Consider the following 18311-nt stretch of genomic DNA (forward strand, 5'->3'; position numbering starts at 1 on the left):
AAAACTGCAAGCCTAGCAAACCAGAGCACCAAAAGGGCGTGCGAGATATAGGTCCGCACGTAACGTGAACCCCCGAACTCAGACTTTTTGGTTCCGCACAGACCAATGCCTTAGCAAAACTAAGTGTTTCATACCCCTAGATTCGGGTAACTTATCGACCCTCGACCTTCGGATTGTAAAATGATAAGTGACGACTCCATCTCATGCGTGTCCGTCACGCATCCCCGTGAATGTGGACACTCCCAAGCCTCGCGATCCAAAAGCGCGCATGCGGGCCCCGACGAGAGTTCACATTCAAGTCCGTACAGTAATTTTTCAAATAATTTACTTACCTTTTAGAAAATTTACTTGAGTTATAGCAATTTATTTGAATTTTTCAAATAAATACCTGTATGTATAATGCATATATATACATTTTAGGCCGCCTATGCATCATACAATTTTCTCCTACTTGTCCATCCGAAACATCTCATGTAACTTGTCTCTTTTACGAAGGAAGGAACAAATTGGTTTACTGAAATTTTTATTTTTTGTCCGAACCTCCCTGTACCAAACATTCCAAAAGTCTACAAGTTCACTTACTAAAATAAATTCAAAACTTAAGAGGGAGCAAAATAAAAAGGAGCAATTATTTTTAAATTGTCTAATAATAACAAAATAAAAAAGTAAAAAAGTCTTTTTTTTATTCGTTTCATTAAAAATTGAATAAAAGGTACAATATAGTAATCTAAAGTATTAAAATAAAATAAAACAGAAAATTTGCAAGAGCATGAGAACATGGAGACTCTCCTCCTCGTGTTCTGAAAATTCTACAACTTTATAAGTATTAGAAGTATTATATATTAGATTAGAATCGATAGATACCTCTCATCTAACTCGTCTTCCTTAAGAAGGAAGGAGCAAATTGTTGGTTTGATGAAATTTTTATTTTTTGTCCTATCTTCCCAGTCCCAAACATTCCAAAAGTCTATAACTTGACTTGAATTACTAAAATAAAGGAAAAAGGTCAAATTTGGCCATCAACCTGTAACTCTTTTTCTATCTTAATCCTAAACTTTTTTTTTTGGTTGGATTTCGTCCTCAATCTTTTTCGCGCATTATGAGTTTAGTTTTTCTGTCCAAAATTCCGTCCATTTTCTCTGACATATATATTCGTCAAATGAGAGTGCACCACGTGCACGGCATATCACTGTTATTCTAACTTGATTGTTATAGAGCAAATCCGATTATTTTTTTAATCAGATTCGTAAATCGGACTAAGATATTTTCGGTTCTTTTAGGATTCTAGCCATTGCTTTTCTTTCATCGTCTCACGCACCGACAAATGGTTGGAATCCTAAAAAAACCGAAAATATCTTAGTTCGATTTACGGGGTTTGATTAAAAAAGAATCGAATTTGCTTTATAACAACCAGTTTAGAGTCACGCACTCTCATTTGACGAATATACATGTCAGAGAAAATAGATGCAATTTTGGACGAAAGGACTGAACTCATACCGCGCGGATAAGATTGTGGACGAAATCCAATAAAAAAAGTTTTAGGACTAAGATAGAAAAAGCTCTAAAGATTGTGGACCAAATTTGACATTTTTCCTTTAATAAATTCAAAAGTTAGAGGAAGTAAAATAAAGAGGAAGCAATTATTTTTAAATTGTCTAATAAGGACAAAATAAATAAGTAAAAAGGACTTTCTCTTTTGTTTTTTATTCATTAAAAATTGAATAAAAGGTCAAAAAAATAAGGTGTAGTATAATGACGCACGCATTCGTCTAATAATTAATAGGTTCTAGATTTAATACTTAAGCGGGACTGTTAGTGCCCCTTTATTAGATATTTAGGCTTTGTTTGGTTTTGGATTTTTTTATTATACTCCACTTAACTTCACTTATCTTCAATTCAACAACACAATTACAACTTCCTCTCAACTATTCATTATTTTTTCCCACTTTTTTCCCATAATTCAATAACACAATAATTACTTTTTTATTTTCTCTCACCACCTTATTATTACAACATCAATTAAATATATACACACACACAGAGTTGGAATGGAGTGGAGTTAACTCAACTTCATTTCCAAACAACCACTTAGGATTTCTATTTCATTATACTAGACTTATAAGTTTTCCTTATAACCAAAAAAAAATGAATAAAAGGTACAATATAGTAAATTAAAGTATTAAAATAAAATAAAACAAAAAATTTACAAGTTTATGAGAACTTGGCAAAGTCTCCTCCTCATGTTCTGAAATTTTACAACTTTATAAGTGTTTCGCCTAGTTTTCATTGGGTCAGCCTCTTGTTGCCATGTGGCCTTTTCAATTACGCAAGCATGTCAAGGTGCTTTCCCAAAGGATTGTGATGCGAAACACTAGCCAGCCTCACTAGGTCTAAGGCGTAGCACCTTGATTTAATAGGTTTAGAGGGTTAGCTAGCGGCTAGGTTTTGACCCAAGAGGAAATGATGCTGGTCGGAGATCAAATAATAAGGCGGCCTGAGGATTTGGCAACAGTTCTAACCCCCAAACGGGCAGTCAAACAGTATGCCAATACCAAACCGCGAAGGATGGCTTGTTGTTCAGTCTCGTCCCAGTTTTTCAGCCTCAAGACCTCGGAAGGCACAAGGCTATGGATCTTGACTGTTTTAAGGCCAAGAGTAAACTGAGGCCACACCCGGAAATATAGAACTCATGTGCATACTTTAATCGTTGCCCGGAAGCGCGGACTAAACCAAAGGTGATAAAGGAGAATGAAAGAGAATGCTGGAATTGATCAAAGGAAAGGACATATAAAGTAACAATACGTGAAATCGTAGAGGTATGAAATGATAAAGCTGGCACTAATGCGTGATGTTGTCGAGCCCCTCTTCATCCTACACTCTCCGCATTTATACGCCCAGAGATGCCCTCCATACCAGTTGTATCAGATGAGTAAAAATTCCTATCTATGGAATGTACTAATGATGAAATCACCATTTATTTCCGCCTACGAGTTGTCCATCCTGATCCTCGACCGACCAATCTTAGGATATTACCGAGGCTGTTGGATCGGGTCGGATCGTCTCGGGTTAGTCGAACCTACCTTCTTTTCCCCCTTGGGCTCTCTCCGAAAATGGTAAATGGGCTGACTGTGTAATATATGGGCCTTAGTGGGCTTCGCTGGGCTTCCTAATCTATCATGCTGTCACGAGCCTAAACCTCACATTGGATTCTTAATCCACGGGTGACCCAATCACGTATTTATCTTGGTCGATCCGTAAAGTGCGGAAAATAGGTGTAAACAATAAGTATTATATTAGATAGATATGTAGATGTAGATAGATAGATAGATAGATATAATCAAATTTTAATGTAATAAGGTAGAATTTATAATTTAACTTTAATAATTTAAATAAAATATGTGATCCTCAGAAGTTATTTTCAAACATCTATTACTGCAATAAAAGTATTAAATGAATTACCAACAAAACTCTTCGTTAGTTTTTAAAAAATCTTAATAAATCTCCAGATCATATGTAACCAATTTAATTAATTAAATTTCGAAAGAAATTAATAAAAGACTCACACATGATAACCATCATTCTCTCACTCACGTCACTATCATATGTCCCCTAAACTCTTACTCTCCCAACAGCCCACATTCGTCTAGAATGCATATTACGGCACGAAAAGAAAAAAAGAAAAACTATGTGCAAGTAGTTGTTCCCTATAAGGCAACTTTCCTTCTTACAAACTTGTAAATTATTTTCACTTATTTTGATGATCTATTATATATCATTGCAATTTATTTTTTGTTCTAATCAATTGCTATTTATCAGTCAAAATACTATTATTTAAATATATTCTTTTTTATTAAGTTTTATGCTGTCACGCATAACGAGGGTGTGTCCTTGGAGAGAGATTACTTGAAGAAACGATTAAAAGTATAGGAAAAGTAGCAATGAAAATTATAGAAAATATGTATAGAATACTTCATGAAACTATGGAAGACAATACTTCTTATAGGGCCTTCTCCACGGTCCGTGTTGTCGATCTTACTTGGTGTGGCATGCAGGGTGGTCGTTATGTCACGAGGAATAATCAGGCGAATCCAGAGAACCCTCGACATCCAAAAAAAGGGGGAAAAAAAAAGCTAAATAAAAGTACGTGTTTGCCCCTCATGAAGAGGGTCTATTGGCTGATCTTATTTGTCCAGTAGTGGAGTGAAGGCCGTCGTAAATAATGGGACAAAACTCGAATAATAGTAAAAAAAGAGTAAAAAATAAGAATAGAAAAACAGAAAAGGAAGATGTCTTTTTTGATGAATTCAAAAATTTTAAAAAGGAAAATTTACATTGAGAGAACTTTACTTCTTAGTGGACCGACCCGGCTCCATGGATTAGTCAGGGCCTAATTGGGCTTTCACATAACAAAGGTCACACCGACAAAATTAGAAAAAGTATATGCGTATAATTCTAATGAAAAGGGTCTGCAACTTGTTTTCATTATATAAAATAAAATAAAATAAAATAATACATAAATATAAATATAATTATAAATGTGATTTGATTTGATTTGATTCCAAATGATCTGATCATAATCTTTTTTTTTTCATTTTTTGCAATCCTCATTTCTTAAAAAATTTCTATCCATTTTTAGTGTTTTCGAATCCGATCCGAACAAAATATCACATAATTCGATCACGTGTTATGCAAAAGATTTTATCATAAGGTCAACGAGTTACGTCTTTTTTGTGTTCTCATATCATACCCCAATCCATATAATTCCATCAATGTGTTACGCTAAACAATCTGATCATTAGGTTGAAAAGTTAATATGTTTGGTTTTTAAGTTGAAAATAGTTGAGTTTTGATTTTAATTGGTTTGTAATTATTGTGTTGTTGAATTATGAGAAAAAGTGTGAAAAAGTAATGAATAGTTGAGAGAATTTAATATTAAAAATTGAATTGAGTGGTTAAAAAAATTGAAGGGAAAAGTAATAATTGTGTTGTTAAATTTAAAATAAGTGGAGTTGAGTTAATTATTTTTTTTAAAACCAAACAAGGCCAATATGCCAAATGATTCGATCATTATAGTCAAACTATTTTTAGAAAATACTACCCAATTTTATTTAGAAAAATAAGATGAAATTCACACTAAATATATAAACTACGATATATGTTATATTTTTCTTCAAATTTTAGTTTGTGAGTACGAAACTTTTTTCCTCTCCCTTTTTCATTTTCTTTCTTTTGTCCAAAATTGGTGGTGGTGTAACCTAATTGATCTACCGGATCAAATGGCCCCATCAATGTGGTTGACCAGTTATATTCCCTAAAAATATAATATCATGTTTTTAACATATGGGTATAGGTTTTTCTCATTTTTTCCCCAATCACTATAAGATTTGACACTATCATCTTACTATATTCTCTCTATCTATTTTACCTTTTTTTTTCTGTACAGTTATACATATATTCTATACTTTATTTTGATTTGTAAATATTCATTCACAAACATGATTTTTCTTCATCCATATTCTATATTTCTTAAGAAATTATACTAATTAAACACATACTTTTTGAATTAAAGTTATACTTTCTCTTCCTTTATCCTTATGCGAAGACCCAACAGTGAAAATTAATTTTGTTGGTCACTTATTTTCATAAATTTATAGAATACAAACATTTTCATTTCTTAAAGTTCATCTTCACTTTCTTTACTTAATATTATTTCAAATCTTATTCGTACCTTTGTTTTGATGAGGAAAACTATAAGCTTTATGTTTAAAAAATGATATCATGTACATTTTTCTCTTTACTTCATGGAATGACTTTCTAACTATTAAACATAATATTTGGACATAAGCATAAAGATATATTAGCTTTTGCCTCATGTTAGATATATAAGTTAATATATCTTGCAAGAAGTCTAAAATTTTACTAAAAATTGATAATTCTTTATTTTAATTCTATTATTGTATATTGAGGTTATGTGTTATATCGGACATTGCATAAACTATGATTTTAATATTATTGGCCAAAAAAGTTTTGGCCCCGCAACATCGCATGGGCATTTCCATATTTCTACATTAGACCCTTTTATTCATGATATATATACTTGCTCTTGTACGTGTTACTTTTCATGTACAATACTACACTGTTCTTATACGGTGTCGATTTCCTCATTATCTGGTGTGCGTCTACAGTGACTCGGGGTCACGGTAACATGCGGCTCCCCCACATTGGATGCGCGTGTCCCAAATAGATGCACGCATCCGAGGTCAGGATGCACCCGTCTCCATGACCCCGAGTCATTTTATAAATTGCCATTCATCTGCTATAACTATTGCTTTTCTTGCACTGCAAAACTTTGACAAGTGACATGTAACTGTTACTTCATCCTTTTCGGATTTTCCTTCCCAAATTTTTATTTCCTCTGTAGATATACTATAGACTGTGCCACTTTCAGATGGTTCTACTGCTTTGAGGTGCTTGGAAAATCAATCTAACCTATTTAGTCAGTATACAATTAATTCCGAGCTAGGAAATGACTCAATGACTAATAGATTCTTCTAATTACAAGGGGGGGTCTTTGTAGCATGACTCAAAGTTGCTATAACATGTAATGGTACTTTCAGTTCAAGTGTTTAGGACTTCAATTCAAGTGTCTAAGACTCTGTTTGGTTTCAGAGTTATATTTTAGAATCACAATTCTAACTTAATTTTACCCACTACAAAACAAAATAACTCATACAAAGTCAAAGAGTGGGTCCCATTTATATTACTTTTTTCCACAACAAAACAACATAACTCTTACAAAGTCAAAGGGTGGACCCCATTTATACCACTCAAAATCAAAATCAAAATCACAATTCTAAAATCCTACTATGAAACCAAACACCACCTAATACTTTTAGTACTTGTAATTAGTATAAGTGTTTATTACTTTTACTTTTAGTTAAGTGTTTAGTATTTTAGTTCAAATGTGTAGTATTTGGTATAATTCCATCACATATGGTAAAAATACTAAAAACTTGAACCGAAATTTAAACACTTGAACTGATATATCAAGTGTATCACCATGACTTAAAGTCATGTTAGAATTCCCCCGAAAGTGAATGTACAGTGTAGACTAAGACTACTGACTAATAGATTCTTCTAATTACAAGTGAATATACAATGTAGGCGTAGATTTAACAAATGTCTTAGTATGCGTCTGTTTTGACTTAATGCGTCTGTTCAGTGAGATCCTATTATTTTGCTTTTTCAAAGACCTAAAAGGCGAGAATCCGTGGAAAATGATATGGAGAGCACATGTCCCTTTGAGAGTGAGTTTTTTTTTTTTGGCATGGGAGGTAGTTTTGGAGAGGATTAGACACTTAACAATCTGAAAAAGCGAGTAACAATTTTGGTTAATAGATGTTTTCGTAGTCTAGTTGATGTTGGGCTGCAATTTACACTCTCCTTGGGGATTTAATGGGCACCCAAATCTTCAGTTCATGTAGAACAATGAGCTTGCCAAGCGATAAAAAGTCATAAGAATGATCCCTCTATTTCCTTTTTGGCTCATATGGATGAAAATGAACAATCGAGCTTTCAAAAAAATTTGGTAAATAACGGAGAAAACTATCACTTTCATTCTCTTACTTTTATGAGCCACCATTTTGGTCCCTCTTCAATTTTTGCCACCAATTCGACCTAAACGTTGGGGTTCTGTCAATCAATTTGGCCCATGCCATCAATGCTGCTAATAGATGTCTGACGTGGTTGCCTTGAGGGATCATCCCGAGTCAGAGATGAACAAGGTCTGCTCATCGGATGACAAGGACTCGAGCCCAACCGCTCCTCTGGCGAACTCGACCATAGGGGTGGTGGACGGCCAGGGGGCCCAGCCGGTAGGCCCTTCATTTGTTAAAATATAAAAGAAAAAACATTCAAAATTGCCAAAACGATGTCGTTTTGGAAGCTCCAATTAAAAGAATTTACGTTTTTGGCACAGTTTTGTCCAACAAGGCAGCCATATCAGACATCTGTCTATTAGTGGCATTGATGGCAGGGACCAAATTGATAGACGGATCCCCAACATTTGGGTCAAATTAGTGGCAAAAATTGGAGAGGGACTAAAGTGGTGGCTCGGTGAAAGTAATAGTTTCCTCCAAATAACCACATCCTATTAGGTAAAATTTATTTAAGAATTAAAATCTTAAAAAGTTTATGTAGATTATCACGTGTTCTCAATTCTGTTTATTTGTAAAATTAAAATTTTTAAATAATTATGAAAAATAGGAAAAAATATGAAGAAAATTCTGCTTGATACTCGAGGGAAGAAAATTCAATGCATTTAAAGCTATTTAATTGAAATTTTGAAAAAAAAAGCCTCCAAATATGTTATGCAAATAAACATGAAAAATTCAAAAAAAATGTAGATAACAATATTTTATTGAAAAAATATTAATTAAAAATAAAAGGTTAATATTTTTCAATAATAATACAGAAATTGTAAACTAAAAAAAATTTGATACTTATTAAGTATTCTATATATAGCAACATGACATCAGAAAATGTAAAAGTACTTTGTAGATACAACATCTTATCAAAAAACATATATTTTAATTTAAAAATTAAAAATTTGCAACTCATTAATTTTATGAAAATTAAAACTCATATAAATTATGTACCCGGCTCAACTGGATTGGGAGGACCCATTGGACTTCTAGTTACCAGAGTGCACATTGAAAAAATTGGAAATTTAAAGGAACTCTGTGTGTTTATCTTTACATCCATGTTTTTTTCTCTTCCCAGACCTTTTTACTTCCTCTACGGGTATGAGAACAGTTATCATGGCAGCTCCTCTACAACTCTACCTTTGTAGCTGATATTGAGTTGAAGACTAGTCGGCTGTTCCATTATCCAGCTATGCAATCACAAAGGTTATGGCCATTACCAGTACTGATCTTCAAGTCCAGATCAGGCATCTCTTGTGTCTATGAATTGGTGAGGTATTCGGATGAGCTAAAACATGCAAACTAGAAAGTGCGGTGACTGTGACCGTATACGAACTAATGATCAACTTGATCGTAGGCACAGCAACCAGAGAATTCATATATACAACCGTGAAATATGTGGTGATGGATATTCTCAAGTCAGCCCCAAGACTTCTCTAGCTGAGAAATATTAATTCTTCCTCCTAATTGGCTTTTTCTGAGGGATTAGAAGAAGACTGATATATCCGTATGGAACTTATTTTCGGGCTGAATTTTCTTTATGGAGGTCTGTTACATCGAGCAGCAATGAATTTACTATCATACAAAATCTTGATATTGACGACATACTTGCTGAATAAACTCTAATAGAATTTTTTTTTCATGCTTTTTGTTTGTTTTTTCCTTGCAAATATGATCAAATTACTTGCGATGGCTGGAAATCACTGTAAGCTCAATAAGCACGCACAAAATTAATCCCTGGCTGGCTGACAACTCGAAGTTGAAGGTTAGTCGATTCTCCATATTTAATACATCGCACCTTGCCGCATTATTCCACAAGGCCATTTTCAGATAAGTAATGGTGGGTTCTCAGAAGATGCAGTACTCCTTAAGGCATCTCACGTGATTATGAAGGAACGAATGTTTGGTATTAGAACGAACTGTGACTGTAGACTTGTAGAGATAGATTACTGGGGAGTCAAATTAGCGTTTCTCAGGGATAAGGTGGAATTGACTGACAGTTGAGAATATTCTCTATATCCTTACGAACATACCGTTGTATACTTAGTTGGAAAAAGAAAAGAAACTTTTTGGATATTGTTGTATGTCCTTTCTAAAACTGAAATTGATGAACCATAAATAATCTTTCTTCATTTTTGTCCTTATCGAACATGCAATTGTATAAAGAGGATTTTGCATGTATTACAGATCATTTTGACCTGGAAAATTCTGACTTATCTGTGGAATGCGAGAAATTCTTCATCACGTGACCTCTCGAGTTTAATGATGGCGCAGAAGAATGCAAGAACAGAGGAAGGCAGAGCAGGAGGAGCTTGTGGCGATGCTGAAGTGCAATACTCTGAACAATTTATAGTTAATGGAATTCATAGCACGATGTGGTTCTAGACCATGTCAGATGATATAGAAAGATTGATCGATAAAGTGGCACCGAACTTGTAATCATCAGTTTCCATTTGTTGAGCTGTTTATTACCATATGCTGCAATCTATGGCCTCCATTCTTTGGTCAGAAAGCACGGTTTGGGCCATAAATAATATGGACAGACATGTTGGAGTCTTTGTCCTGTTAATAGTTAATACATTAAGGATCCTTCAATTTCGTAGATTTAGCTCCTCAGATTTCATCTCTGGCTTGCACGGAAAAATGACTGGAGATAGTGAGTCCCACTTTTGTTTAATAACTTGAAAGACTCGGATCGGATGGCTTTAATTTTGATCAGATTCTTCAATATATTTATTGAGACAAAGGGGATAATTCCGTATTGTGATTAAAATTAAGCTGAGAACGCACATTGGTATTGCCATTCCACTTCAAACCCGAAATAAGAACAAAAATAAAAATAAAAATGCTTATGGGATAGAGTTGTTTAGCTTTCTACTTCACACCGATAAATTGCCATTTCCCTCGATGGACCCTCCACGTACCACTTTTTTTTTGCCTGATCTCCCATCTCATTGGCCTCTGGTGCTCCTCCTGATTATTTTGTATTTTGTATTTTTCCTACGCTTTTTCTCTCAACCATTCTCACCAACCATCTCAATCTCTCAGTTTCCAGCATAAGGTATCCTGCTGACATCCCGAAGATGAGTCCACATCAACAGCCCATTGCCACTGCCCTCCATTCAATCCAATGCCCTTCTTCTTCTTCTTCTTCTTCTTCTTCTTCTTCAGGGGAAGTTGAATGCGGTGGTGACTGCTCCAAAGTGTCACATGGATTTGACAACGGAGGACCACACAGGCCGGGATTCCCGTCAAAGGGGTGGTTGAATGTATCCATTTGCGGGCCATGTGGAATCGATCCCACAAGCTGGTTATATGAGAGATTCAAGGTGGAGAGTGACGAAAGATCTGCCAATCCTTTGGGGATCTCCCCATTGAGCTTGTTCGAGGATAGGTCCAGCCACTCAAGATTAGTCAAATTCCCCACAGAAGAAGGGATCCTGCCAATCAGATTGTTGTGAGAAAAGTTGAGTCCCTTGAGTGCCTTCAAATCTCCGATCGACTCTGGGATCTCTCCTTCGAAGAAGTTCCTTGAGAAGTCGATCGTTGTAAACACAGTCAGAATTTTCTCCAGCACTAACTCCTCCCCTTTCATGACCACTGAAATTGTATCTTCATAGTTGGAGTCACCCATATACTGTAAACCACCTTTCTCTTCATACATCATGGCTATTAATTTGACAATGTACTCAGCTGGCAGTCGACCGGAAAAGCTGTTGTTAGAGAGGTCCAAAATGCGTAACTGAGGGAAGGGATGATTAGTTCTCTTGGAACTATCCACCGGACCGCGAAACCTGTTGGATCTCAGGATAAGAACTTGCAGATGTGGAAGAGTATCCAACCAGTAAGGGAAGTGGCCCTCTAACTCATTTTCGTCGAGATCCAAAACTTCCAACTCCTTGCAACGTGTCAAAGATCGTGGCAACGTCCCTCTGAGTTGATTTTGAATTAAGCGGATTGTCTTGATCCAGCTCTCTTCAGTGAAAATTATCTCTGGTATCTGACCTACAAATTGATTTCCTTGTAGATCCAATACGGAGACACTAACATTTATCAAACAGTGAGGAATGGTGCCGGTCAAGCAGTTATTGGACAGGTTGATAATCTCCAGCCCAGTGGCGTTGCAGAGCTGATAAGGAATGTCTCCACTGAACTCATTGTTTGAAATGAAATAGTACTTGATGTCTGGTGATAGAATCGGGAGAGGTCCTTCAAAATTGTTATTGGCTAAGTCAACGAACTCAGCAGTTGAATTCAGAAGGAAATTTATTGGCAACTGTCTAGAAAACTCATTGTTGGAAAGGCTCAAGTATGAAATTTCCAACATTGAGATAGCATTTAGCCAGAGCGGGAATGTATCAGATATTGCATTGTGACTGACAATTAAATTCTGCAAGCTCGTACAGTTTGCTAGAGATTGTGGCAGTGGACCTTGTAACAGATTGTAGCTCAAATTCAAGGAGGAAAGAAAGCTTAAATCACCCAAACATCTCGGAATGGTGCCATTGAGTCTGTTATTTGAGAGATCGAGGTCTTCTAGTAAACTGGCTTGGCAGATTGAAGTTGGGATCTCTCCAGAGAAATTGTTGCTGGAGGCATGGAAGAACATCGTCGAAGGAGGAGGATCAGGGAGGGGACCATTAAAATTGTTGTCTGAGAGGTATAAGTGTATCAATGTGTACCTCCCTACTCTCCAAAACCATTCAGGAATCCCTCCACTGATCATGTTTGCGGTGAGGTCCAAGAATTCCAGTTCAGCGGAAGAACTCAAGAAGTATGGGAATTTGGTCAAGTTGCAAAATGATAGATCCAGATATAGGAGCATAGGGAAGGAACAGTTGCCATCACTTTGTAGCGACATATTCAGGTAACTATTTGTTGTGAGGGAAAGGTACTGGAGATTTTTGAGCCTCGCAAACATTTCAAAGTCCATGGTGCCGCTGAAATTGTTAGGCCCGAGGTCCAAGTAGGTGAGGTGGACAAGGTTTCCAAGTGTCAGTGGGATCGAACCAGTAAATTCAGTGCCCTCTAGGTCCAGAAAAGTCATGGATGTCAGATTCCCCACTGAAGCAGGAATTGACCCACCGAACTGTGTCCCTGATAGATCCAAGGAGACGAGCGGACTGGTCCAGTTTTTTGTCTGGGGTAGAGTGCCCGTGAGATCATTACTAGAAAGAGAGAGACTGAGGAGGTTTGGGAGATGGAAGATGTCAATCGGAACTATCCCTCTCAGATTGCACCATCTAAGACTCAAAGATGTCAGATTGGAAGAAGAGAAGTTCACTAGGGACAGAGGAGAAACGCTAGACATGTCGGTATAATCAAGAATAAGTTCTCTCAACTGCGTGAGATTATGTGTAAGCCATCTGAAAATACGGTCATCTATGGTTGGGTAAAAGTTGCCCGAGAGATCGAATGTAATTAGGCGGGAGAGGTGAGTAATTTCTAGAGGAATTGGCCCAGAGAAGCTAGAATAAGAGAGATTCAGATGAGCCATTCTGGTGAAGATACCGAACCTAGGTGAAATTCCTTGTGAGCCAGAGAAATCGTTGCAGAAGAGGTTGAGCCGCTGAAGATTGGGGAGCAAAAAGAGGGTGCTATTGGAATGGAGGGTACCTTTGAGCTGGCTGCAACTGAGGTCGAGCCCGATCACTCTATTTGCTGCTACTGGGTGGCAAGTGACCCCAGCCCACGAGCAGCAATCAGTGCCATTCTTCCACGAGGCTGTCTTTGGATATGAAGTGTCGCATCGGAATTTGCAGGCATCTCTTGTGACAGTGAATGAACTGTTGAACTGAAGCAGAGCATCGCATTCATTGATATGGCTTAGATAATGTTGGGATGATGTGGTGAGAACAGCAGCAGCAGCAGCATCAGATACGAGATGGCATGAGATGATCAGGAAAGAGACGAGGAAGAGGAAGGGGAAGACCCAAATATCTCGCATGGTCTCGCCTTGTTGGTAATACTCACTGACTGATGATGAAATTTGTTTGTTAAGTTGCGGGGGATGGAATAAATCACCTCCATGCATCCCTTAAATAACTCGTGCCTACATGAAAGATTGTAAATAGCAGAAAATATTATTCTTTTTCCTGGTTATAAGTGTCAATTTGCTAAATAATCGGTCAATTGGAAGTCAAAATTGGATAATTGCGTACACACGACTCTTAATTCACGGGATCTGGAATTTAATTACACGCTTAGATTAATGAGTCTAGGATAAAATTGGAAAGACTCCAATGGTCTTGAGGGTAGGATTCTAGAATCGGGATTAAAACCGACTAAGGTCCTCACTTGACAATTTAAATAACTTAACGAAAGGGATGGGCAATTTTGTGTGAATAAATTGGATTAATGGATAAAAACTGGATAATCACTTAAACTCGACTTTTAATTCATGGGTCAAAGGAAATAACTCACTCATTTGAGTCATAGGATTAATAAGTCGGTCATTCGATCTTGAGGTGTTAGGAATTTGAAAATTCGAAATCTTATTTTTCTAATATTGATGATCTCACAGATTCTGAATTATTGGGAGCTTAAATTAATTTTATTATGATAAAATATGGGTTTCTACCTTATTATTTTTTAAAACATTTCAGATTTATTGGAATAATACTCAAACTTGTAAATTTTGAAAACTTGTGTAATAGTATTTGATATATAATGCATTCTCCCTGCACAGTCTTTTACTTCCGTCCTGATCATGTGGTCCCACTGCTTAACAATTTATGATGGAAATCAATCAATGCATGCAACCTCAATAATTTCCACCAGGAAGCGTGATGAGAGGTTTTCCAGCAAAAAAGGAAGCATGATGAGGGCAGTTTTGGTCCTACTGGTTACTTTCCCGTTTACATTGTCTTTATGGAGGTTTGCTAGATCGGGGATTGACTTACCAAGGCAATGAACTTGACTATTCAACATTTGAATCTTGATGTTCACGACGTATATACTTCCTGTACATGCAAAATTTTGATTAGCAATTCAAAATTTCTTTTTCTTTGCTACTACACTGCTTCTTAAAGATGGTTGCATAGCGGTTTTCTTATCATTTTGTTCTCGTACATGGATGCTGTATAATTGTTAGTTTCCACACGCTTTAGCACTCTGCTACGAAGTTGTTATATCTTATGTTTCTCCCTTCCCAAATTTTTACGTCCTCTGCAGATAAAAAAAAATATTGTGTCACTTTCTGATGGTTCCACTGCTTTAGGATGCATGGAAAATCAGTTTAACGCAAATAGTATGTGTCCAATTAATTCGCGTCAAAGTGGTGGTAATGGTGAATGAATAAATTTTTAGATGTGATGGGAGAAGGCGACTGGATGGACGAACAAATGTTAAATACAGTAAAGATGAATGAACTAATAAGTAATATATAGAACTACATACATTAGAGATGATATAATATGGACTTGTGGTCATGGATGCTAATGGAGTCAACGGTGTCAACCCACCCCCGTCTTCTTGATTAAACTCCCTTCAAATTAGTGTTTCTTAGGGATAAGAAAGTATCGACAGCTGTGAAATTTATCTTTACCTTTTTGACTTTTTGTTTTCCTACATAGGTCTATTTATATTTATTTTGAGTGTAGACTAAGGTAACTAGACAATGAATTCCTTCTAATTACAAGTGACATATACACTGTCGATGCAGCTTTAATAGACTTCTTCATGTGCATTTGTTTCAACTTAATTATGAACTAGCCAGTTACACCAGCCTTACGTGAGATTAATTATTATCAAAGAGTTATTTTGATAATATTAACTAAGGTATCGGGTTCGAGTCTTGTGAATGGAGAAAATTCACGTCGGGAGAATTTTACCTCTTACTAGGCCGACCCGGCTCGACTAGATTAGTTGGAGCTCAGTTGGGCTTTTGGATAGCATGGTGCACACCGAAAAAGAGTTATTTTTATAGATATTATATATATATATATATATTATGCAACTTGTTGCCTAAATTTTGAAAATATTAATTAGTTTGTGTTACCGGAATACTTATAAAATAACGTCCCAGATTTTCTATTTGCATAATTTAATCTAAGCCAAATTAAAAGAATATTCAATTGGGGTTTTTACCTAAAATGACCCATGGTTTGTTCATTTTGTCAAATCTATCATATGTTTTTTTTTGTCAAATCTATCACATGGTTTACTTTTTGTATCAAATCTATCCCGGCGTTATCTTTTTCGTCAACATCTAACGGCAGTGCTAACATGGCACGTGGAGAAATAGTGGGCCACACTTGCCACGTAGGCGCCACGTCAGTACGGCCGCTAGATGTCAACGAAAAAGATAACGCCGAGATAGATTTGATGCAAAAAGTAAACCATGAGATAGATGTGCGCACCCGAATTTCGTCTCGTCGGGGCACGCATGTGCGCGCCTAAATGCAACACGGCTTGGGAGTGTCCACCTTCCCGGGGACGCGCGACGGACGCACGTGAGAAGGAGTCGCCACTTGCCATTTTACGACCCGAAAGTCGAGGGCCGGCAAGTTACCCAGGTCTAGGGGTACGAGGTACACCTAAAATGTTAAGGCAATGGTTTGTACGGAACCGAAAATTCCGAATTCGGGGGTTCTATTACGTGTGGGCCTATATCCCACACGCCCTTTCGGTACTCTAACTTGTCTAAGCTTGCCATTTTAATTTAATTACCGCTTAATTAAGTTCCGCTCATCTTATGCGTTTTGACACCGTAAATTCGAAAAAAATACTCTGACCGTCCACTCTCCGACCGGGATTTTACATGAATATATGTATAATATAAAACCTTACATTGTTCTCTCCAATAGATAAATAAAAATAAAAAGCTACAATGACTAGATCCCGGTCGGTTCGCATTCGGCCATGATTTCACTCATACTCACCGTATAGTTTTGGAAAATTAACCGAAAATTAAATTAAATGCGCACTCGGTGTATGGGGGTATTGGACCCCGTGATCGACGGTTATGGGCGTTGGTCCTAGTGTGAATCGAGTCCTAAAGGATCGGGCACGATCCGCATAACAATCAAATGCAAAAGATGTAACAAGCAAACTCAAATAAATAATCAATGGGGTTTTGTTATCGCCGAATTTACGTGGATTAACTGATTATTAACCGAGGTATCTTGGCATACAAATCCTACCTTAAAACAAGCAAAAAGGAGTGATGAATAGGGTATGTAGCATCCGGCATTATTTTAACGGACCCGACAGACGTGATGTCCATAGTCAAGTCTCGAATGTGTGGGTTGTTTTTAGATTACTCTGTATCGTGACAATATGGCTTTTACAGATTAAAAGTATTTTCACCTAAAAACCCAAAACCTAACCCTCTATTTGACTATTGCCCATGTTTGATTTAAGCCGAGTTTGTGATTAATTTGTTTTCCCATGTTTTGACCAATTCAATGCACAAACTTACGCTAGGATTACGGCAGGACAAGAATCGGTAATCATGCCCTTGAATCGGTAAATATGTGTGTGCATGAAAATCAAGATTACGTTGTACGTATCTCGGTGCTTTTGAAATTGTGAATTTTAAAGAGGGCATGACTAACAGTTCTTGAACTGTCGACGCGATTACAAATTATTAATCAATTCGTGCAATCCATTTAAAAGTGTCAAGTGATTTAATTTAACCAAATTTAACGTCCCGATTATCCCGTATGTAGAATTTTTGGGTTAATTAGAAATTTACCGAATGCTTTAGTCTACGGATTTCGAGTCGTCGAGATAGCCATTAATTGACCGCCCGATAAACTCTAATTTCCGACATGGTCACATATAATTACAAAAATAAAATATTTAAATGGGCACATACATTGTCGGTGGGTGATCCAAGTAGGAAAGGGTCAGATATTTTAGAAAATGTCCAGGGGACTGAATTGAACGATATTAAAAGAGCAGGGACTGATTTGAAAATTATGAAAAAAATTGGGGACTGATCTGAAAATTCTAAAAGATTGGGGACTGATTTGAAAATTCTAAAAAATTGGGACTGTGCAAAAAATTACTGAAAATGTCCTAGGACTTATTTGAAGTGGATTTGAAAATCGGGACTGATCTGAAAATAAAAAATGGCCCCAAGACTAAACTGAAACAACTTGGAAAGTTCTTTGGGATGCTTGAAAAATTCTGGGAATTCCAGGACTGATTGGGAAATAGTAAAATGACTGGGATTTGATTGAAAAGAAATTTTGAAATTCTTGGCAGATCTGAAAAGGGTGAAAATGGCCCAGGGACTAAACTGAAACAACCTGGAAAGTCTTTTGGGAGCTTGAGAAATTTTGAAAAATCCAAGGACTGATTGGAAAATAGTAAAATGACCGGGACTTGGTTGAAAATAAATTTTAGGGTTCGGGGCAGATCTGAAAAAAATAAAATGAGTCCTCTGGACAGAAATGTAACAAAATGGAAAGTTCGTAAAATCGAGTTCGGGACAAATCCGATCACCCACACGACCCAAGAACACTCAATTCACATTATATCCATCAAGCAAGCAATAATATTCAGGAAATGAGTCCTAATCATGCCACTAAGTCGAGGATTTACCTAATCCGGAAAGTTGAGGGGCTTCTCTGTAAATAAAAAAAATCGCCGGACAATTGG

General features: G+C 36.6%; 1 protein-coding gene across 1 annotated transcript; it reads right to left on the reverse strand.

Moving 5' to 3' along the window:
• Positions 1 to 10407: 10407 nt before the first annotated feature.
• On the reverse strand, positions 10408 to 13707 carry LOC116215292 (receptor-like protein 7). The gene has a single exon (XM_031550940.1). The coding sequence runs from the start codon at positions 13648 to 13650 to the stop codon at positions 10798 to 10800; it is 2853 nt and encodes a 950-aa protein (XP_031406800.1). The 5' UTR covers positions 13651 to 13707; the 3' UTR covers positions 10408 to 10797.
• Positions 13708 to 18311: the final 4604 nt, after the last annotated feature.

This window comes from Punica granatum, chromosome 7 (assembly GCF_007655135.1).
Source record: "Punica granatum isolate Tunisia-2019 chromosome 7, ASM765513v2, whole genome shotgun sequence".
Classification (NCBI taxonomy): Eukaryota; Viridiplantae; Streptophyta; class Magnoliopsida; order Myrtales; family Lythraceae; genus Punica; species Punica granatum.

What these genes read in the sequence shown, in the direction of transcription:
- LOC116215292 (XM_031550940.1), bottom strand. Translation starts at nt 13,650, where the DNA reads ATGCGAGATATTTGGGTCTTCCCCTTCCTCTTCCTCGTCTCTTTCCTG.